At 40.4% G+C, this 23,996-nt stretch overlaps 1 protein-coding gene across 1 annotated transcript in view; it reads right to left on the minus strand.

Annotated features, from left to right (window-relative positions):
* csmd2 (CUB and Sushi multiple domains 2) overlaps window positions 1–23,996 on the minus strand; it is a 204,277-nt gene that overhangs the window by 159,331 nt on the left and 20,950 nt on the right. Inside the window, exon 3 of the mRNA XM_031853674.1 lies at window positions 12,520–12,632. Within this exon, the coding sequence (XP_031709534.1) occupies window positions 12,520–12,632 (113 nt within the window). The remainder of the gene's footprint in view (window positions 1–12,519; window positions 12,633–23,996) is intronic.

Here is a 23,996-nt window from a genome sequence, read left to right on the forward strand (position 1 = left end):
AAAACTTTGGTCTAGAAGGAAAAAAACATAATCAAATAATTATTCAGACCCACCAATCAAAATGAACAGTGTTGAAAATGTATACAAATACATTCTGTAAATAAAGCTCCGCGCTCAATGCTGCAGAGAAATCAAGTTGCATTTGGAGGTGATCCAAGTAAAGCACATAACCATGTGATTTGTCACTCAAAACACACTCAGGCGGTACACAACTGTGCATCCAGAGTATAAAGTAAACACCCCTGCTCTTATCTTGCACAAAATGCCAATTTGACTCCCCACCCACTCTTGCAAAGATCACTCGCCCCCAAAAATATCCACCAGCTCCTCCCTTTGACAGAACACCTCAGCTTATTCCGAGTCTTTGCCTCATTACACTGAATTGCAGCTGTGAATTAAGGCCTCAAATAGAGCACGTAGCAATGCCAAATGATGGGTAAGAGGCAAACACAAAACAAACAGGTGTGCCTTCACGTTACGCTTCAGTGACGGCGAGTTTGCACTGTGAGCTTGAGCCAGAGCTTGTCAGGTAGAGAGGGACAAACATCGACACAAGGATAAACACAAAATCAGCTAAAAGGCCAGTTTATGTGTAACTTGTGAAGATATTTGTCTCCTTCCAAGTAGTCTGAGCAGGAAGGTTTATTTCTTCATGACACTTCCCAGTTGTGTCTCTTCTCTCTAGTAAAACAACCTTAAGTGGCCCGGGATGTTTCTTCACTGTCGCTGTCGAAACAGTGGAAATCCAACTGAGTACAACAAAACATTGATTCTCTGTAAGTGAAGAAGAAGTAGAACAAACAAAGTTGTCCCATGGGATTGTGTTGAGGGAATGATACTATGTAGTACTTGTGCATAGTCTGTATGTTTGGCCACTGTTTCCTGGCCTATATTTAGAGATGCACTGATCAATCAGCTGCCGATTCGCCGAGACCGGTGACCAGCCGGTCAGTTTCGTAATTCAGATTTTTTTTGATGGTCACATTTACACACCTATGCCAGTGCACCATGATGTTTTACGTGGCACACACAGAAGCACAGACAGTAATGTCAGTGGAAGAACAACCTTAAAAACATTTGGAAAAACTGACTTATTCAGACACTTATTGTAATTAATTGCCATGGATGCTGCCCAGAGTAATCGCAGAGACCGGCTAGTCTGCCAATAGCATGAGGTCTCCTTCCTAGCAAAATCCTGCTGATCACTGAGCTAACAGCTAATATTAGCGGGTGTTACATTGACTTGAATTATGGCGCTTTCTACTCAGTAAAAGTGAGTATTTGGCAACACTATCGTGATGTGTTCACATTTAATCTTGTACAATGTATTTATTTTGCGAGAAACTTGAATAAATACATTTTACTAGCAATAGGAAATGGAAATAAGAGGGAATAGAGTGGTGCAAGGATGATTATCATTTTCGTAGGCCAACCACAAAAGTTAGCATCACACCGGTTCCCTCGAAAAAAAGCCAATGGGATTTTTCCATTGGAGTTTGGATTATTGCAGAAAATAGGCTCAGTGGCAAAGACAAGTTTATAATATTTACATGTTTTGTTCAGCAAGATGATCTTCACAAATGAACACCAATGCAATTAATCACAATAAAGAATGATTTACTCACGATCCTATACCTAGCGACCATGACTTCAATCATATGTGTATATTAACAACCATGGTAATTAAATTGCATTTGCACACTGACAGATTCAAAAGTGTCATTGAAAAAGATCTACAAAGACTCAGTCAACAAAGCTTTGACTACAGTCACAGCTTACCAGTGACCTTAAACATAACCTTTAACATTTAGGTGGCTAACAAGTGAATAGTCAACGGTCGATAAGGTCTGAAAAAGGATTAGAGGAGGCAATTGACAATGATCTGGCCTGATGAATGGCTGCACATTAGAGCAGCCTAGTAAATGGAGAAATGATTAAAGACAGCGGCCAAGAGGGAGCTGCTTGGTTGATATCAATTAAAGCGATGGAAAAGAATGCAATGGTTACTGTTCATAACTGTCGCTGGGAATTTCATCATGGGTAATAACATGCATGCAAGGCAATCTTAATGATATATTAGAGTACACAACTGCTTAATGATAAATGTGGGTTTATTAAAGTTGCCTATACTTGAGTCTTCAGTAAATACATTTTAGGCTGTTAAAAGTTGAATTCCAATCCCACTAATAGGGAGGAAGCAATTGAGGGGAACAAAATGCCTGCAGATAGGATGGCAATACACTCTTTCTTAATAACGTTTAACTACAACAGCAGAACATTTTCTGGATCAATAAACTGGCACACCGATGTACCTGCAAGAGAGGAGAGTAAATAAGCCAATAAATCCCACAGTGTAACAAACAAAATAGATGAGAAGTCTGAGATGACACGCCTGGAATTTGATGTGCATCTCTGTAGTCACAGCATATCCGCAGACCCCCTCTGCCTCCCACCCGCTGAGTGTCTCTGTCACACCAAGCTAACGCAGAACCCCCACTATGCGATCAATACAGATATCTCCTTTAATAGTTTTATACTCTCTCTCTTCCTTCCCCTCTCTCCCTTGCCTGTGATGAGTGACTGAACATGACATTAAAACATGACAATCCCAAGCACATCTCCCCTTCCTTACACCATCAAGGGCTCCTTTCCTTGTCAGTCTGACCTTCAATTACCAAAGCAGAAGTGGACACTAATTCGCTCCAAGTTTTATCAACCATATTGCTTACACCTAGCACATACTGTTGCATCGACTCTTGACAGTGAAGAAGACAAAGCTCATAAGTCACAGAGCTTTCCTACTTTGTGCTACTTGCATGTTGTAAAAGAAGCTCCACGTACAAAAGGAGATTCATCACCTCGGTCTCAAGTGGGGATATACATTTGCATATACCGTACGCACGCACTCATACGAATATTCAGAAGCAAGTTCCTACCTCATCCCAGCTCAGAAACAATGACACCCTAATCCGAGGACAATACGGGCACTAATCCACACAAAACAGGGATTGTATGAAGAGACAAACGTGGGAGAGAGGGAGAGACAGAGTCAGCACGCTAACAAGCAAAGGAGGCTAATCCTGATGAGAGATAGAGGCTGGGAGAGAGGGATAAAAAATTACCGTTAGGGAGGGCAAGACAGATGGAGCAAAATGAAAGCGGGAGAATGGAAGAATGGATAAAGGAGAGGAGTGGAAGTAAGGTTCAGAGATAAATGGTCAACAATAACAGACAAGTACATTTCATTTTGTACTTTCTTTAACTCACAGATTAATGTAAATATGCAACAGCTGATAAAATCCACCAATGTCAATGGCCTTTTCAAAACCAAATGGCTGCTGGCTAAAACTGAGAAACTTGTGGATTGCTGATTTCCCCCTTATGACTGGAAAGAAGGGTGTGTTACCTGCATGCCAGATTAATGACAGCACACAAGTCCAAACTACCTCCTAAATTACTTTATGACTGGTAAATGATAAGCAAAGCAGCATTTGAAAGTTGTTTTATTTATTAAAATGTTTTTAATTCAACAATCCGGCACAGTGCTCACTCTATATAAAACACACCGGGGCTACATTACATGACTTTCAGCAAACTTCACAGAGAACAGAACCTGGTCTCGCTCAGCTACGTTAGCATATATAAGGAAAACGCAAAATGAAAACCCCAAAAGATTAAATACTCAAACCAGTCATGGCTTACCTCATTGTTAGTAAAGTTAGTGTGCACATCATACATAGAACGGAAGAATAGAATTCATCCCAATACCCCTCACTGAAAAGGGGTCACAGCTGCAAAAGGAAAACTATCACCCGCTCGCTGCTAAGGGTTACCCAAGGCTGGAATTAATTAGACAAAATCAAAGTCTGCGATCCAGAGGACTGAACAGATGACATTTACAAGAGGCCAATCAAGGCACTTAATTACACGCTTTCATAGAGTGGCAGAATTAGTGTGCAAGAGTGGTACCACACATAAACAGTGAAGGAATATCAACATTAGCAACCTTTTGAAGAAGTCAAACAGAACAAGTAAAGGGGAGGAAGTGTTTTGGGTGACATTTCATGCGGTCAAAACCCAATAACGAAGTGCGAGTGTCAGAGGAGAAGTGAGAGCAGTGTGGGTTCCTTTTTTGGAAGATGAGCTCACTGACTAAAAAATGCATGGCTTCGGAGAGGATGAGCGCCGTGCATGAGTAACGGTGCAGCAAATGTGCCATGTGGCGTTCCTTGAGTTCCTCTCCTGCTTTTTTGCAGGAAGATTCCCTCATAGCTTAATCCATTACCTCACAGATGTGAGTCATCCTTGTCTTTCCATCCCTCACACTTCAAAATCATTATCTCTCTTTCTGTCTATTTGTCTATTCCTATTTTTCCTCATCTCCTATTCCATAACCTCTATCTTTCCATCTCCCTCCCACTTCTTTCTGCGGCTAACCCCTCTCTACCAGTTGATGTCTTTTCCTGTGTCTCCCCCTTGTCTTCCTCACAATCCCCCTCTCTCTTTGTTAGGATGCAGTGAGGGTAGGCATTGCCAGTGTGTAGTCTGTCAAGTGTGGAAACAGGAGGGAGCACAGAGAGCCTTTCACAGAAGCCAAAATAGAGACAGGCATGAGAGAAGCACCTCAGTGTCCACTCTCCCTGACTGCAAAACAGACAACTTTGTATGTGTGTGCATTAAATATCTGCACACCCTCACACACACACACACACACAAACAACACTGTCAAAACATCCCGCCCACTGCCCTAGTATTCGCCTCAGTCTGTCTGTCACTTTGTGCCACTGTCACACCTTAGCTTTGCTTCCCCTCAGTGGGACAGGCTCCCTTTGCTGTGGTCCACCAACATGTGTTCAGCTTGTTATAAAGTCACACACATATTTTCTCTCATACAAGCAAAACACACACACACACACACACACACACACACATACAGATGCTTTTTGCTCCAGGCCATTCAGTCAATCATCCCTAAACCACAGGGTCACATTTCCAGGGAGACTGCATGTATTTTTTTTCACAATTGCTCTTTGTCTTCTTTAAAATTGAGCTCATTTGTATAAATGTGTGTGAGCAGAAACAGTCTTCATTAGGCTGACGGAGAACTGACACACAACAATCAGCCATTAATTAAGTGTCAGAAGCATTTAACGGTCAGACACGCTGGCGGCCGATTCCCATGCCAGACTCTAATAACAGCTACAATCTGCCAGAGAGAAAGCTCTGCTTACCCGGACGTCAACATTTTCCAAGAAAATTAGTATACATTCAATAAAATGAAAGCCATAATAGCTGGGCTTCCATTTAATATTAACTAAGTTCAGGCTCTTGAACCCCACTCTAATAAGAAGCACTTGTTCCTGGCTTCTTACAGTACCTGCACTTACAGTGTCTCTGCCTGTCACTGTGGCATTATGCATGGGGTAAAGCTGCACCACGTGAACAAATACATCTAATATATCTATATATAGATATATATAGATATATCTATATATAGATCTATATATATATAGATCTATATATCTATATATAGATATAGATATAGATATATCTATATATATCTATATATATATATATATATATATAGATATAGATATAGATATATCTATATATATCTATATATATATCTAGTTGATAAAGTGATAAAGCAAACCTAAGATTGAATATATTGCTACAATGTTGGAAAAAAAGACAGAAAGAGGGAGAGAGAAAAACTGGCTAGCATGCCGAGGCATTAACCTCTTTGTCTTCATAGCTGAGGATATATCGCTGTGCATATGTCAATTATGCACACACACCAGGAAAAAATGCATCATAACCTTTCCAGCCCAGAGAGCAGTCAAGGTAGTTAAACCAGCAATTGCTACAGTAAGCAATAGGCAGTGATATCAAGCCTGTCAGATTTTATTTCTCATTTTTTTCCTGGTTGTTTTTCTCATTTTCTTACCCTTTTCAGATTATAAAGTACGTGTTATTCTCCTGCCGTTTACTTTAATACAGTGTCAAGCTTGAACTTAAGATATCCACTAAACTAAGCAGTTATGTTTTGTTACATAAAAAACAAATCATGTCACAAGAGACTGGTTACTTCACTAAGTAGCCTGTTCAACAGCCCATCTTCAGTCTGAAAGACAGGCCTGGGGCTGTGAACCACTCACAATGGAGTGTTAAGAGGGGCATATGTGAGTAAGTCATTATAGTCCCTGCTCCAGCCAGCAGGAGCAGTGCTGAGCACTGATTTAAACACTCACACACCTCTTGGCAAAAATGAAAAAAAATAAAAAATAAATCACCAGATAGTTTTAGACATGGTTTTAGCATAATTTAGAGCATGACCAAGAGGGGACTTCCAAAATGCCCCCTGTTGGCTATTACAGTGCTGAAGTTCGATGTTAGATAGGAATGTAAGTGCTCTCACACACACAGACACACACACATACATTTACCATCTACAATGCATTCAAAAACAACCCAGCGCAGAGAGCAGTCAAGGTATTTAGACCGGAAATAATTACAGTCAGCAGACAGCAATGTTTGAGCTGAAAATGATATCAAAGCTTGTCCGAGATAAATTTTTGAACATATTTATAATATTATAGACTATAATCCACAGCCTCTATTCAACAATATGTGTCGGGCATCATAACAAACTCCATGCCTAATGCAGCTGCCAGCAGTTTGAAACCATGTTGACATTTAAACTATTCATGGCCTTCCCTGGTCCCTGACCTTCTGCCAGAGCACACTCGCATACCAAAAAGCATGTTTTAAGGTTGTATATTTACCATGAATAATGTATTAAACTAGGGAAAGCTACTACTTTTGATTTATTTATGTTTTATAATATAGTCACAGCCCTGTATACAGAAATTCCAGTACAAAACAGTGAAAAAGCAGTGTTTAGATTACATGTAATAATCTGAAGTTTCAAATATGATGTCAGCCTCCAGGTTCAATTATTCTCCATAGGCAAATTAAACCATGCTTTTAAAGGTTTTGTTAAAACTAATGTTATTATTAAGTACTCATATGGCTACTCGGTATTGGTAAGTACTCAAATGTAAGTATTTGCATAACCTATGTTATGTGATGCTGAACCTGTGCTTGTTTAGACATAATACCTATGATATCAAACATGTTCAGCAGCAACATAGCAATAAGCTGCGGTTTTGTGCTAAACCTCTAGAAGCACCAACCCCATCATAAACTAATGCTTATTGACAAAGCAAAAGCTCCATAACAGCTACAGAGATACAACATGGGACAGTTGCACAATGCATCCATTCCATGCAGACTGTATTATGAAATGCCTTCTTGTTTAAAAGCAAACAGGGACACACATTTCTGTGAAAAATTCTTGAAAAAATAGACGATAAATAAGTCATTAGCAGCTGAACTGACAGCATTTTGAACTTTTGGTACATTAATTTGTTTACATGTGTTACAGGCATGCTCTTTATGTTTGTTTATCTTATTTGTTTTCTTCTTGCACAATGATTGCATTTGGTCATTTAATTCAAAAAGTGGACTGTTGTTTGTAGCCAAACTAATCTGTTAATAGCAGACTGCATTGCTAATATTGTGAGACGGCAGAATACATCAATAGAGAAAAGACAGGAATATAATATTGCTATTGAATGAGGCTGAATATATAATCAAAATCATTCAAATAATCCATGTAAATTGCTCTTTGGCAAACAATTACTGTTACTAATCAAAGTCAATGTTACCAGAGCGAGCAGCAAACAACATCCAAGGAAATTATTCCATGGGAACGCAGCAGGTTATTAAACCCCCTCAACCCCTCCCTTTAAATTACAGATGCAAACACACAAACTGGGCCATAATGTACCTATAAGTAAAATGTGTATTAGTTCCTGTGGAGGGAAAATAGAACATTATGGTTGTAGGATTTGATCCAGGTCTATACTCGTCTTTCGCCTCTGTCATCACACTTCCATTTGGCCAACTCCCCGACTGAATGGGACGAGCCTCATTTTTCAATTAGGCACTAGACTCACTCATGCTTCACTGCTTTCTCATCACCCTCATCTACTCTGCCCCCACCTTCCTCTCTCATGCTAATAGGAAGGAGGGAGAGAGAGGGGGGGCGGGGGTGGTCGAAGGGGAGTAGATAGAGACGCTATTGTAGATCAGCTCTGATGGATGCAGAAGGAGAAGACTCCCTCTGCTTCTCCTTTACCCACTTTCACAGAAACATGTTATTGCTTATTATGACTATTTTTTACACCAAACCCGTCATATATCTACATTTATATCTTTTGACTAATTAACAATTAATTTAGATTTTCCGTTTTAAAGCCTCCCTCTTCATAATGCAATGCTACCAATATGTCGCCCAAATGTATTCATAATTACCCTTAGACTCACATGCAGATCTTAAGTAAGGTATCCAAAGATGGACATTTGAAAACAATTTGAATACAAAATGACTTTGTGAAATATTATGTACATGCCATTTTTTTTTCCTATTTCAGACACCTGCAGTGACTTAATGCTGAGGAGGCAGGCTTTGTGAGTCGTGCGGCAGGGCTGGCTGTATTTTTTATTTATTTTTTTTGGCTGACCCAGTTGGTAGGCACATAGAATATGCAACTAAGACACAGACGGTAGAGAAACACCACGGTACTTTAACATTCAAGAGGGAGGGAGAACGAACTATAGGAAGAGGCAACAAAACATGGGGGCCATGCAGGTTGACATTCGCAGTAGAGCAGACAAAAGGGGAAAAAGACGAGTAAGAAAGGAGAGGAAAAAAAGATGGAGAGCAAGGAATGCAGTAAGACATGAAGAGATAAGAGTTCTCTTCTGCTCCCAGTAGATATTTTCAGAGGCTTTGCGAATGTTTCTAATTCCCTTTGCCTCCATTAGCCTCCTTCTCCATAGCTGCAGATTAAGCATGAATAAAGAGTTCGCAAAGAGATGAAGAAGGGAAAGAACGGAATGAGACGGGATCAAGGAGTCTGGTGGTTGCCATGGTGATGAGAGGGGAGAGATTCCAGAGTGGTCTCAGCCATTACGCAGTGTGTTGGGGAGATGGACTGTGCAGCACTTAGGCTTATTGCAGTGTGGGCTGAACAGATATCTAATATAGACGAGATGGGCTTGCACCAAAATGGTGGATGGCAAGCGCAGTCCAAATAAAAAGAGGCTGTAGAATACTGAGGTTTTACTGCCAAAAGATGTGCTGAGAAAAGCCAATCGGGCTAAGAAAGAAAGACACTTATCCCATTTGAGAAAATGGAAGGATAAGCAGTGAAGAAAAAAGCCTCACACACATACTCAGTGATGTCTACACTGAGACATACTAAGGCACACAGACAGATAAAAACCTCATCAGGGCTACATTGATCCTCTCCCACAACAGCTAAGTACAACCACTCTATTTATACAAGGCCAAGAACAACAGTTGACTTATTTGGTTAGGGACTGGGTCATATGTAATGAGCAGGCACAACAACAGCTAAATATAGGACAGGAGTTTTATTATTAACCATTAGCATAATACCAAAGGAGCGAGATCCAAATTGAGAAATAATCTTTTGTTATAAACATGGCGTACGCACAAAACGTGGCCTGAAAGAGACAAACTCAACTTCCCAAGCAACAGTTGTGATCTATAAAAAAAACAAGTTTAAGAGGAGAATGTGCACACCTGTGCAAACGATTTTGGACATAGGGTAAATTGGCGACACAGATAGTGAGGTGGTGAATTGATGCCAGATTTATTAATGATGCCTCTTATACGTTCAATTTCACTTAAAGGAATACTTCACCAAAAAAAAGACCATTTGTATGTTAATTACTCGCCACTTGCTACCTTGAATTGTTGAAGAAAAATGTGTTTTTCTTGCAGGCCTCCATGTTGAACAGAGAATCGGAAAGAAAACAGAGTGAATCCTTGATGAATTGAAATCCTAATTAGGGTCCAGGTGTCACAACAGCAAACCCATTTCAACAACTGGATAAATTAGACTTGGCTTATACTGTACAAACTGTGTGAGGGTTTGTTAACAGATTTTTGGTTGAGTTTTGCTGTTAAACCTGGACCCCATTTACTTCAATTCATCAAGGATTTACTCCGTTTCTTAGGTTCTCTGTTCCCCGTGGAGCTGTGCAAAAACATTTTCTTCAACAATTCAAGGTAACACGCAGTGAGTAACGCATTTCAACGTTATATAACCACTGTTATGGGAAAACACAGTTAATCTCTAGTCATCCCTAGTCTTGTGGGTGTCCATCACATTTTACTGCTATAAAAAGGGTGACTTGTACAGCGATAGAGAAGAGGAATAAGACTGGCCATGTGCCACCTTATTTATTTATCAGTATCTTTGGCTCAGATTAAGTGCAACAAACAGTTTTTACATAAGCACACTTTAAAATTGCCAGCCTGATACTTGTAACATCTTGAGATGATACACAGTGGGATCTCTGATTATGTATAATCTTTGGTTGTAGCCCCCTGCCGACCATTGTGCACCATTTCTAACTGTGAACTAATCAAATCAAAGCAGAACAGTGGCTCTATGCCAGTGCTTTCTGGTCAAACTGACTTCAAACAAAGCAGCACAAAGCAGTGTGTCAGCTTCTGCAACATCTTTCTGTTGTGTCTTGACTTCCTGGGTAGTTTAATATCAGAAAAGTTATTTGAACATCCCCATTCTCCTACTGACAGTATGAAGCCGCCAAATAAAACAAGGAAGAAGACAACATATATTCTGGAAACTAACAAGATATATTTCAATTAAAACTTTAAATCTCATTGTATCTCCTCCCTAAATGTTTTCGACATCATAGAAAAAGGCTTGAGGGGCATGTGTTTTGGTTGGCGAGCATGAAATGCTGTTTGTTTCCCTACCATCCAGCTGATTTTAAGCATTGTGTTGATTTTAATCAATAACCAGATAAATTATGTCCAACCAATAGCCACAGGGTGAAGATTCATTATCTCTGGCGTTTGTGCCAAGGGAGACCGAGTGGGATTTCAGTGACACAGAGAAGTCAAAAAACCCAAGTGTGGCATGAGAAAATTGCCAAAAAGGTTCAAAGGAAGAGCAGAAATACATTTAAAAAAAATAGGATGAATGGAAGTAGAATAGGAATGCAGTTTCAACTCATCTGAATGTGGTGCTAGGATTCACATGTGTGCATACGCTGTACAGCGTATTAAATGTCAACTGTGGGTGGTCTTCCATACATTCAGTTACATTGAGTCATTATTCCTGTACCTCTCACTCTCCAATTAACATTCACTCTAACCTAAAGGGCAGCATCACATGTCAGCACAACAGGGCCTCTCTCTCTTCCCATGTGACATGGGTAATTGCAGTTGGTCTCACTAGCATCATGTGAGGTGGGTGACAGGTAATTATGGCTTTGCACTCATTTCACATGGTGCTCAGTAGGTTTGATATCCCTGAAACAGTCACTATGGTACCAAAGTCACTGCGAGCTTAAATATTTACATTATTTTAATAACATATATATATATATATATATATTTGTTCACTTGGCTTTATTTATGTATGTGTGACTGCATGAAAGTGTATGGCTGCATGTAGCACAAAAAAAAACCATGATCACTTACCGTGCTATTTAATATAGTTACCTCTTCTTTTTAAGTTTTTGTATACACATTTGAAGCAAGAGACAGTTACATCTTCCAAGGTCAGAAGCTAGACAAGTATGACAGTTTTGTTTCCACGAGTGAGAAAGAGAGGCGCGACACCCCAGTTGCCTCCCGGTGGAGTTAACAAACAGTCTCTTTGCTCTTTTGTCTTTGGTTTTATCTAGTCACGCAATGTGGTCTTAGGCCTCCTGAGTTGCTTGATGTGGCTTCATCGAGCCACATCCCCATTCCCCACGTTCACGATATCTCAAAAAGACTGACACACTCCTGTCAGGTAATTAGCCTAATTAGTCACTCCCTTGTATCTCCTTCCCCTCCCGAAGCTCATCTTTCCTCCTGCGTGGGTTTGATGAGTGCCATCATTAATATCATCCCGCCATGGGTCATAAAGCATTCCATGTCACCGTGATAAAGGTCCCAGTCATGGCTAGTGAAGGGAGAGACGATAACGTAGATGGATATAAGGGCTTTAAATTACATCGTTTGAATTAGTTCAGTGCACACTAGCTACTTTTGTACTGCAACATGAGTCACGGTACCGTGTTCTCTCCTCCTCACTGTGGAGTTTTCTGCCATTTGTTAGGAAACTTAAGGGATTTTGCTCAGTAGCTCTGTAGCCTTTTCTCATCAACAGTTGCCACAAAGAGTGGCTGAAAGATCACACCATGTTAGAAATTATTGGCATAAATTACTTACATGAGTGCGATGTAAAAATCAATAGAGGAAAATCGGACAATCTCAGAAGAGACGTGGCGTTTTTTGACAAGTACTTTGAGATTGACCATAAATTCATCACATCCATATTAGAACATATGTCACAACATGATCATTTAGCTCAAAAACCAACAAGATGGAAGTTGTGTTACCTTCATAGACAGCTTTAAATCCCTGCCCGCTGACGGCGTAGTCGGACAGTAGCCACAGTGTGAGCCTGGAGCCTGTACTCACAACGGGTGAAGGCAGCTGGAATCCCGTTAACCTAAGAACAAATGCACAGGACAATAACAGTCAGACAAAAAAAAAAAGATTCAATCAACAGCGCAGTTGGTTGCAAGGTCAGGTGTGAAGCCCTCTTCTATCAAGCCAGCTGTTCCCTTCAGTATTCAAGGATTACTTTTTGTATAACGAGGCTCTGAATCATCCACAAATTATCAAAATGCCAAGACCTCAACGGTACAGAAAACCTCAACATATTTTTCTTCATCAGCAACAGACAGAGTAGCTGCAATCATGTATCCCCAGTAAATTAGAAACACAGCAGCCAGTCTGAGAATGAACAAACAGTTGAACAGACAACATTGTCAGACTGAGTAAATAACCACTTCTAAAAACAAATCAGTACTTTTGAGATATGCACTTCAACCGGAAGAGAATATTAGTTTTCTATGTATACCTGTAATGTCCATCTCATCAGTCTAAAGGTATGTACTCAATGTTGTTTTCATGTTAGATGTCATTAATTAAGGCTTGTTTGAGCATCAGTCTAACACAATTCTGAAAACTCCCTTGTTAATTAGGGCAATTTTACTTTGTGGGTTTCATTTTCCATTCCAAAAAAAAAAAGATGTTACTCATCTGGACCTGTATTTATTAAACATCTGCAATTGCTCCCAACTTTCCCAAAATGTTTAGATTACCACGTATTTGATCCTACATTTAGACCTAGGTGTACAAATAGTTTTGAAACATCCTTACAGTTAGCATTAGGATTAACTCTTTTAAAATGTAGGATAAAACAGAGCCTGTGAGGAGTTCCCAACAGGTAAACCATGACAGGATAAACACCTATACACATTCCTGCAGGTGTTTAAATGCAAAATTGAGAATTTTGGTTTAAAATAATGCTCTTTTTCAAGGATACTGACATTTAAACATCTCCTGATTGAAGGTCAATCCAAAAAATTGCAGTTGTTTTGCAACTTTTGTTTTGTTTTGCATCTTTGATGTTGTGGCCAAGTGGCCCAGGTGCACATGGCGCACAGACACCCCCAGTCTATGACAGCAGACCAAAGGCAGCAATAAAACAGGGCCTACATTAACCTATGCCATTGTGCAAAGGCCCATGCACATTTAATAGGAATTATTACAAAGTAAACAAAAAAATACAACCAAATAAGTTCAAGATTGTTTGCTAAATTTAACGTGACAGTCTAAAGACAAATAAAATGCAATTTGTGTCATTTTTAGCACTTCAGTTTTGATCACATCTTTAGCCTGTGTGTCTTTTCTGTGTTTCTTTTTGTTTTTCCCGCAACAAATAGGACAATAAACTGAGATAATCAACTCGGTTTACAATTTTAAATGTGTGTTTAACACAGTTCCATAAAAAAACTATGAAGTGCTGGTGTGGGGTGGTACCATTCTTAGTCCTAATAAAACTTTCAACATTATTTCGAGTTATTCGGAGGTGCCTGGCTTATAACTCGCTTCGCTGGGATTTTATATAATGATGCCCTGACCTGGAACTAAGGAAACTGGTGACAAATATCTTCTATGCTAGGATGTTAAAGTGATTTTTCAAAGCGATCTCTAAGTATACATGTTTATTCAATGTCAATGAGAGACAACAGTTAAAAAAATATCAATTTGAATTGTGTAAAAATAAAAAAAACATCCATCGTTCATTTTATGTCTCTTCATTATTGTGTATGATACGTCTCATTAGCGTCTTCTAAATGGTTTTACACATGTACATACATTGTGTGTATATATATATATATATATATATATATATATATATATATGTAAGAGCAGACATAACAATTGTGTTCAAACTGGTGTGGCAACTACAACATCTGGGGGACTAATAAGCAATGCATTATGGAAACAAGTAATACACTTTTGGGTAATGAGCCTTGTCTTATTAGTGCCGGCTTTAAGCAGTAGCTTTACCAGTCTCAGCTAATAAATCAATTTCCCATGTTTGCAACTCACATACTGGTGGTACTCACATATACACATACTTGTTAAAAAACAGGTGTCCACTTATCGTTTGTTGCCAGTCACCACAGGTTGACTCATCTGTGCATAGACACAAATGTGTGTCCACGCTACAGTCTACTGATTTACTGATTTTAATAAAGGATAATGTTGTCACCTGACCTTTATCTAATCCTTAAAATGTCCCGTCCCGAGTGCCACTTTAATTTTCGTTTTATGTTCCCACATGCACTCTCTCACTGCATGTGTTTCCCACTTTTTACAATCTATTACACCCCTCCCTTTTATCTCTCAGTGTTAAGAGAGGCCTCAGTGTTTCACTTAATCCTTAAGTACCACAGTGGAGGTGGGGAAAATTGCAAAACATCAGTACGGGAAAGATGAATTGAACCAAAAAGGGAAGGGGACTTCAATATATGCATGATTTCACTCCTCTCTGTGAGATTGTCACGGTGGGATATCAGCTAAACTGCGGGACACATGTTCATGCAAATAGCCCCTTCGCTGACCACAAATTGAGTTGGAAGGCAGCCATCTTGGTTCAGCAGTGCACTGCAGGGAAGGGGGGATTGATAGAGGGTATGATGGAAGGGCTGAAAGTGCTGAGAGGGGGGGTCCACAAACTGGGAGGGATTCTTGCCACATCCAAATCATGATACGGGCCCAAATCATTTTTCCAGGCTAAGAGAAAACAAAATGGATACTGTCAAAAGACACACAGAAGCTGGCTTCACATGCGAAGGGAGATTAAATATTGCAATGTGATATGGGCTGTGGCAATCTGAGGCGTGCAGCCAGTATTGTGAAAAAGCCAGCTGGGGGATTGCCTGTTATCAAGGAAAAGATGCGAGATATGATTGCGACAGAGCGATACAAAATAATGGATTTGCAGCGCAGGTGTGTCGAGTGGTAAATTGATGGAGGGAGGATGAAAGAGGGCGATGGACAGAAGAGGATTGAAAGAGAGAGAGAAGGATAAGTTAGGAAGAATAGCATGAGATCATTGGCTGTTGCAGCTGTGTGGAAAGCTGCGTAATTCCAGAAATGTGGGCCTCTGAGGAGAAGAATAGGTGTTGGTGTGCATGGCTGCATCCACAATGAACAGTTTATGTGTGTGCAAGTGTTTGCATAAGCATGGTGGGTGCATGGGGAGAGCATAGGTCTATTAAGAGGGATTTCCACCTGACTGGCCTCAGCATCATCTCAATGAAGAACCTCTGCTTCCAATTATCCCACCACTACCCACGGGACCGAGAGAGGGAGAGACGGACAGAGAGGGACATTGAGCATTATGTGCAGAAAGATGACCGTATAGGAGAAGAGTGGAGATATTGTAATGTGGAGATGGCGGTGTTGAAGAGCAGGTTGAGGGAGAATATGAAAAGGGAGGTGCGTGGGAATGTAACAACTGCAACCATGAGCGGACCTGAGTTGACTGAGGATGAGTCACGGTGAGAAACCCCTTCATTGGGCTATAGCTATAGGGATTCACGCTAACGCACTCACGCAGTTTTATTATTCATTTAAACATTTCCGTGCGTGTTTGTGATCTCCACCAAATATATGCTGTTTACAGCTGTAAACAGACAGACACTAAATCAGGTCATTTCGTCCTTTAATCTTATTCACTGAATGTGTGTGTGTGTGTGTGTGTGTGTGTGTGTGTGTGAGAGAGAGATAGTGTGGATGTTCTCAGGGTTGGAAGGTAAGGACAGTGCTGATGCAGCTGATTTTCCCCCAGAACGAGGGAAGAGAGGGGGGGGGGGTGAGAAAAATAGATACAGCAGCAAGATTTTGATGGCTGAGGAGAGGGGAGACATTAGCCAATAAATGATGGGTGGTAAGGGAGAGACAGGGAGGGAGGGAGTTGAATTGCATAGTTGAGAACTATGTGTGTATTTCATGTGCTTTTGTGTGAGTATTCCTTCTCGACAGGACCCTGTGCAGCTATAACTTGTCAGTGGTCAAGGCCAGGGGCTGATGGTCCGTTGTGCTCTGTAAGCTCTAATTCTCCACTGACTGCCTATCATACTTACAGAAATGCTAAGAACTAGTGCCAGTCATTGCAACACACACAAATCGTTCCAGTTCCAGCTCTTCAATGTGTTTTTGGCAAAAGGAAAATATTATTATATTGCTAAATTAGGCTCTTTTTCTTGATGTAGAAAAAAGAAATGCACCATTGGATCTAAACTGTTGCTGCTCAGTGTGTGTGTGTGTCTATGACTCATCGTTAGTTCTACTTACAGTGAAAAAAGCTGACCGTGTTGCCTTCGGAGGTTAAAATGGCACTCCATTCCCACACACATGATTTGATTCCTCCAGCTAATAGGAAGACTTTCACAAGCAATTAGACTGTGTATATCTATCAGCCGTCTTATGCTTTCTTTTTTTGGTAAGCTATAATGTACCGCGTCACTTTGGCCAAGGGAGTGATCTGGCCTTGATGCAGTTTTATGGTTAGCCTTCAGTGCTCTCAATTTCAGTTTAAATGTGTGTAATCGGAAAGCCTGCAAACGTGTTACCAGTAATGTTCGTGGTCTTGCAGGGGAAGAAGACATTGCAACCTCTGATATGCTTTTACTGAATCATTTGGACTTTATAATGTGGCACCCTTTTCCTTTTTTACATATTTCTGCTGGTTTTTCTGTTCCACATTGTCCAGAAAGCATGCAGCTCCACAACAAAGGTGAACCAGAGGCAGCATCAATTTTCAAATCTCATACTGTTCAAAGCTCCCCGCAGATCCCACAACTCAACAATATTTCCAACACGACTGGCATCTTTTTGAATAGAACGGGCTAATTATTTATGTCTGCCTTGTGAAGAAAGACGGGCGGTTGCTTGTTAATATTCATACGTTTGTGACATCACAAGATATTTGCACATCGCGGCTGAACAGCACGGGTGGGAGAGTCTCTCAGATGTCACTGATGCTGAATGCTGATGGTGGGATAATCAACCGCAGTCAGCGCCAACTGAGAGACAAACCGCAGTGAAGTCATTAACAAACCAACGTCTCTAGAGAAAGAGGGAGAGAGAGGCTGCTATAAGGGAAAGTGGCCGAGTGGAAGGGAAGGTGAGAGAGGGAGTGGGTGGAGAAAATATCAACAGTGACTTCTTGAGGAGATTTGAACAGAGAAAGTAAGAACAGCTAAATAGAAGTTTGTGTGTCTGGGCGGTTGGGGGGGGGGGGGCAGCATTCTATCACTGTCAAAACGGTGATCGAATGCCTTACTCATCAGCTGTGTTCATTTTGGGGCCATGAAAAGACACGGATGGCAATACAGGACTGATTAGCTGTCTTTTGCTGTGCAGAATAGCTTGAGTCATCACCGGCTAAATTAAAAGATGTGTGCATGTGAATGAGTGGAGGAGTTTTGGAACAATAGCTTTACCAGAGATAAGTGCTCTATAGTCCTAAATTGTATCTGTTTCAGCAATCTACCTTAGAGTCAAGGTTTACACACACACACACACACACACACAAACACACAAACACAACATTATTCCCTCCCCTGCAGGTCAGTGAGTGAGTGAGTGATGTGATTGGTTTATCTTCAGGCTATCTGCACTCCATTAACAGTCTGTTACATTGCCCTGATGATATCTGCATCAATGCCATAGATACCTGCAAGTCAAAGCAGGGGGCTTTATAATCCCCCTGTGGTAGTTTACACACAGAATATTCAGCTGATAATGAAAGAGCGTAAATCCATGCATAGAGCTCAAATTACTATTTATTCAATACTTGACAATGCTTGTTTTGATGACAGATGTGATTTTATGTACATACATAACAAAAAAAAAAAAAGGAAATATAGTCGATATGTAATAAAGCTCTGACCGTAGGGGGCAAGGAAGTTAAAAGGAAAGTTGCAGTCTTTGTTCATTTGTTCCCCGGTTGTAGGGACATAAGTCAATTACACTCGCAGCAAACAAATCAAGGCTGACAAATTAAACAAGGTGACGTTCACAAGTCCACTGTGTTTCCCTCTGCTCCGCTCAAATCGCTTTGTAATAATCCTTGGACAGAAAACAATTAGGGATAGACTAAAAGTAATTCAATGTCGTGCCGCTCTCGGCCCTGGGAAAGTGACAACGCTAAATGGTAGCCATGAGATATGCCGTTGTTTACTCGCCGCATCGTTGTGCATGTCTGTCTGTCTGTTTGTGTGTGTGTGTGTGTGTGTGTGTGTGTGTGTGTGTTTGAGAGTAGATAATTATGACACACAAGGATGTAGTCATTGATCAAGGAGAGAAGAAGGACAGATGTAAGGGAGCCAGTTGAGAGCAAACAAGCAACAAGGTGAAATACATCTTAATATTAAACAGCTGCCCTACATTTTAGATATTTAGTTATGTACAAGATATATGTTGTATAAAAGTGCGTCTACTATTGATATTACCTTTAAACATATGACTATTATCTTTAAATATTCATATAGTGTGTGTTTGGTTTTAGTTTTAGTGTGTTGCACAGATGAATAATCACCAATACTATTGTTAGTCGTAGCAGTAATCATAGTTGTGTAGACTCATCAATGCAAAAATAATACTAGCAACAGTAGTGCAAAGGTCCAGTTATGCCTAAATAAACAGGTCATTTAACACAGATCACAGAGAAGAACGTAGAATGTGTCGTTGAGTCAGCCTTACACTTTTTGATGAGCAACAGACAGAGTCGCCTAAAGTCTTGCGAGGAGTGTGGCATGATGGAGATATGAGCGATAAGAGAAGCAAACAAACAAACCACTAATGTACACTCAATGTGACGGCTGAGTGAAATGCTGCCTTCCCAGAATCTTTCAGATTGAAAAGATATGTCACTTAATCAAGTGCAGCCGTTTGCCAATTAGCGAAGCGCGCACCCAATCCCTCGTTCACCAGTTGAGGCTTTTCATTGTAAACTGCATCTTCCTCTCTGACTCATCCTCTCCGTCCGCTGACTTCTATTTGACCGTTTACAGCCAAACATATGTGGTCAACCACCTGCAAAACTCAGATTAGAATATTGTTATTGTAATAGGCAAATCACCATATCTACCTGAGTCACCGAATAAATCTACATCATTAAGGTGAGGTTCTTAGTCTATGTTCACAATTTCATAATTTGCACTCTCTCTCTCTCTTTCTCTCTCGCTGTGATCTTCAGTTTCTCCATCGCTCCGCAGAGGGATGCCACTAATAAACTCCAAAACAAGGTTGGGCAGAATATCTGATTAGCCAGCAGGGCTTGCAGGGCTAGCAGGGATACAGTGACCGAGGGAGCGCCCAACCAATGCCATTTACTTTCTACCCGTCGCTCTCCTTTCATTCCTGTAACAATGATGATCAAAGAGCAGCAGAGGGAAGACAGTGAGGGAAAGGAGAGAGGAGGAGGAGGAGGAGGAGGAGAGGATGGCAACAGTGTATTTGTATTTGTGTGTGTTACTTAAGTACAGCACTGGCACTGAGCTAGAATTAGCTGCAGGCTCTCACAAACACTGAGTTACTCATTTTCTATTTGTCTTGTTTCTGCATACTGTCAACAATCTCTGCTTTAGTCTTAATTATGGCTTTTTTTGGTATGGAGACCAGATTCATCTGTTCTGTTTTCGTCTCTGCACTGCCATGTATGTCATTTCTCTATGATTTATATCCATAACAGCATGTTTACAGCAGAATATAGAGTGATAACTTTCACCTTTCCAACAACCAGTGCAACTGGTCACATGCAACAAGTGTCTAATTACATGCCAGACAAATCCTTTTGACACAGGGTGGCTAGTGTCTTTGTATGTGCATGTGTGTTTGCACGATATGTGCGCTTTATCCATTATCACGTTTCACGAGGTGTTTGGATAACTAATTCGACTGCTATGCTCCGTGTCTCCCAGGGACGAACAAGAGAAAACAAAGGGAAAGGGTGAAATCAAGGAAGAAAAACGTGACTGCAGCAACACTGAGGAAAAAAACAGCAAAATCAACACAAGCTACAAAAATATGCCAGGGATATGCTTAAGCCGGGAAACAAATGGCGCACAAGGAGAATGTTTGTGCTTCACAGTCCAATAGATTACAGCTAAAGGGAAGGGAATGTATTTCTTCTGTTTGTGGCCTTGTGGTTAAGGGGGGCACACACCATGCCACCGTATTGATTTGGTCGGTTGTCTTTCTTCATTTTTTTGTTCTTTTTTGCCTGCAGTGACAGTCTGTGGCAAATGTTTTTAAAAATTAGACCAAGTCCAAATGCTGATTCACAAAGTGGCAAATAAGTGTTACATATTTTGGCCATATCAATCATTTTGAGCTATTTAGGTCAATTGTCAATTTCAGCAAATCATTTTGGCCACCATTTTGAGTTTTGTCAAAAATAGAGTATTCATTTTCCACAAAGTCTATATGTAGAGAGAAGTGCCTTTTGGATGATTTCATTGTGAGAAGAGGATTTGAAGTCTTAAAAAGAAGGTCATGCGATCGGTGTGTGTGTAAGTGTGTGAGAATGAGCATCAGATTAGATTAGATCCTGATGATTCCTCCGTTTTCTTAGTAGATTTATGTCATTTATTTCACCCTGTTTGGCTGTAACACATTTGTCAGTGAAGACAAACAGGAAGTGGGCTGCAGGTCCGCATGTCTTCCCTCAAATATGACTGAAATTGCCCAACAGGCAGACACGTCCTCATTGTATCAGTGTGTCGTGTGCTGTGCTTGATGTGTTTTTGGCTTTTCGCTTGGAGTCACTGCTTGCAGGTATGTTCAATCAGAATGTTGTCTCATGGAGGCAAAACCCTATTTGAACCAGTCACTATGGTGCCCTACAACGATATTGTCCATTTTCAGACCACCAGATACGTATTTGAGTCACTTTTCAAAGAAAATTGCAGAGCATGTCCTATTATTTGGAAAAAGTAATGTAAAAAAAAATGTCTGCTGCGGGCATTGAGTAATGGAGAGAATTTTTCAAATGTTTAAGGCTCTAGAGATGTTTATGAACTTTTGGAAATTGCCTGAGAACATGCTGCTAGGTGTTCATCACTACTTGTATGAGTAAAGGACAGCATTTATATATAAACAGCATCTATATTACCACTGACTTTAGTTTGAAGCTTTGAATATCAAACCCAGAACTATAAATCCCTGCAGAAAACAAAAAAGCAAAGGAGTAGCTTTTTTTTATCAAATAATCTGATCACCCTGATAAACTGCAGATTGTGGGTACTTCGGTCTGGAACAATGGTTAAATGACTGCTTTGGCATTATTAGCTATGCAGAGAACAGCAAACATACAAGAATGTGGCAACGAGCTGTGTTACTCCAAGAACTATAAAATTTAATGTGCATTTTTGTGTACTCTTTTGCTAAACAATCACTGCAAAGTAGCCTTTGACTAGAAGTATTGAACTAACTATTTAATCATCATTGACCTGCAAAAAACAGGTTGTCCATGATTGGTTAAATTGGGATACTATTAGCAGTGAAACCATCTCTAGCCCTTATCGTAGATCTTTGAAATGCATCCACCTTCACTGAGGTGAAATGTGAAAATGTAAAAAATCGGACATGGTGCTCCATTTATGCACGGTTTCACCAAAACTCTGGCTACCGTGCATTTTGTTCAGAGGCACAGCAGACACAGTTTACATTTGAGAATTTCTGAGATTGATCAATCCAAAAGGACAAGTGAAAAATCCCCCAGTCTGCTATTCTCCCTCCACAATGTTAAAACAGTCATGCCCTACATGTTAAAATAGCTGCGCTCTCTTACTAATGACTTGTACTGCGCCTTAGGTATTGCAATCTTAAAAATGACGTGATTTGCACAAGTTGTCGCGCAAATCAACAAAATGAATTCCCTGCAGTGAGAAAAGCATAACATCCGCCTCCCACCATTCCTTTGTTAGGTGGTGTTTATCAATTCATATCGTGAAATGATTGGCTTTCTCTTACTTCCTGTCATATTACAGTACGTGCTGGTGCTCTGTACATTGAATACCTGTCAAGATCAACAAAGTACTGTAAGCATTTAAATAGAAACATTGCAAATCAACTTGTTCTCATTAGCTTTTTGTTTACAGGCTAAAGATGAACTTGTGTTTACTGATACAAGTATTAACCAAAGTATTGAATGTTTTTATTATATGACCGGTAGAGCACAAAATCAGTCCTTCGTTTTTTAAGTATAATATTTATTTATTTATCAATTGAGATTACTTGACTTAAATCTGATTTTGTCTTTTTTTTTTACATGATTCTCTTAACAGTCAAAAAAGGTTCACATTTATAACATGTTTCAGGCAAAAGAAAAGTAATAACTAAGTCTTTTAGTAATAACTAAGCCCTACATGGGCGTATCATACGTCTATTTCTAGTGATTATGTTTTCATCGCCGAAGGTTTAACCGGCCCAACGGGCTCGCCTCCCAGACATTTGGCGCAATTTTTTGACTCCGGTATGTCGCCAAGCCCAGAAGGGCTAAAAAATGACACATCTTTTAGAAGGGGTGCGCTGCATATTCAATCTCTTATCTGAGCAGGAAAACATTTCATTTTACGCTGCCGCTGAAGTGTATCCTGTTGAGAACATTGACAGGCCGGGGGATGGAGGAATGTCAATAAGCAACACACACAATGAGTGATACACAGGATTTGGCATATAAATCCACGGCCATCTAGTTGATTATTTCTCTAATCTGGGGTTACAGGGCCTAATAATTCTGCCTCACAGGTGAGTTGATGCCATAAATCTCAACATCGTTTCACTTTTCACAGCATGAGATGATGAAAAACAAACTATCACTCTTCCTCCTGTTTTTAGCAGACTGTCGTTAAAGCTGGCGTTGATAAGTGGCAGTCTCTCCATTAACAACCCAGACTCAAAGGGACCATAAATCCTACAGTGTGTGTGTGTGTGTGTGTGTGTGTGTGTATCTGCATGCGTGTGTCGATGCTGTTGAAAAAGATGCCCAAACGTGAGCGGCGCAAACTAATTAAACTATGCAGCCTTGGAGCCATAAATTCTCTCACACAAACAGTCAAACACTCCTCCTCATTTGGCTATGAACTCTTCGCATTGATGTCGCACAGCATGTTAACATACAAGCATGTGCAGTTCATGAATGAACAGACAAAGAAGAAACGTGTCTATGCCAACACACACTGAACGCATGTCCACCACAGTGTTCACGTACTGGAGTCAATACGCCCAAGTATGTGTTGTGGAGAGATTGATGGCCAATGCCGTCACCGCCGTGGCAAGTGTTCAAGGCAGGAAGTGCTGTTGTACGTCACCCGCTCCCACCCTGACCCACAGCAGACTTTGGCTCTTTACAAGCTTGACACTGTAAGGCTCACACATATAGTATGATACATGCACACATGCTGGAGGAGCCTGGGGACTGAATTCGAATGAGCATTGATCC

Source organism: Anarrhichthys ocellatus, unplaced genomic scaffold (genome assembly GCF_004355925.1).
Source record: "Anarrhichthys ocellatus isolate YVR2014 unplaced genomic scaffold, GSC_Weel_1.0 scaffold14, whole genome shotgun sequence".
Classification (NCBI taxonomy): domain Eukaryota; kingdom Metazoa; phylum Chordata; class Actinopteri; order Perciformes; family Anarhichadidae; genus Anarrhichthys; species Anarrhichthys ocellatus.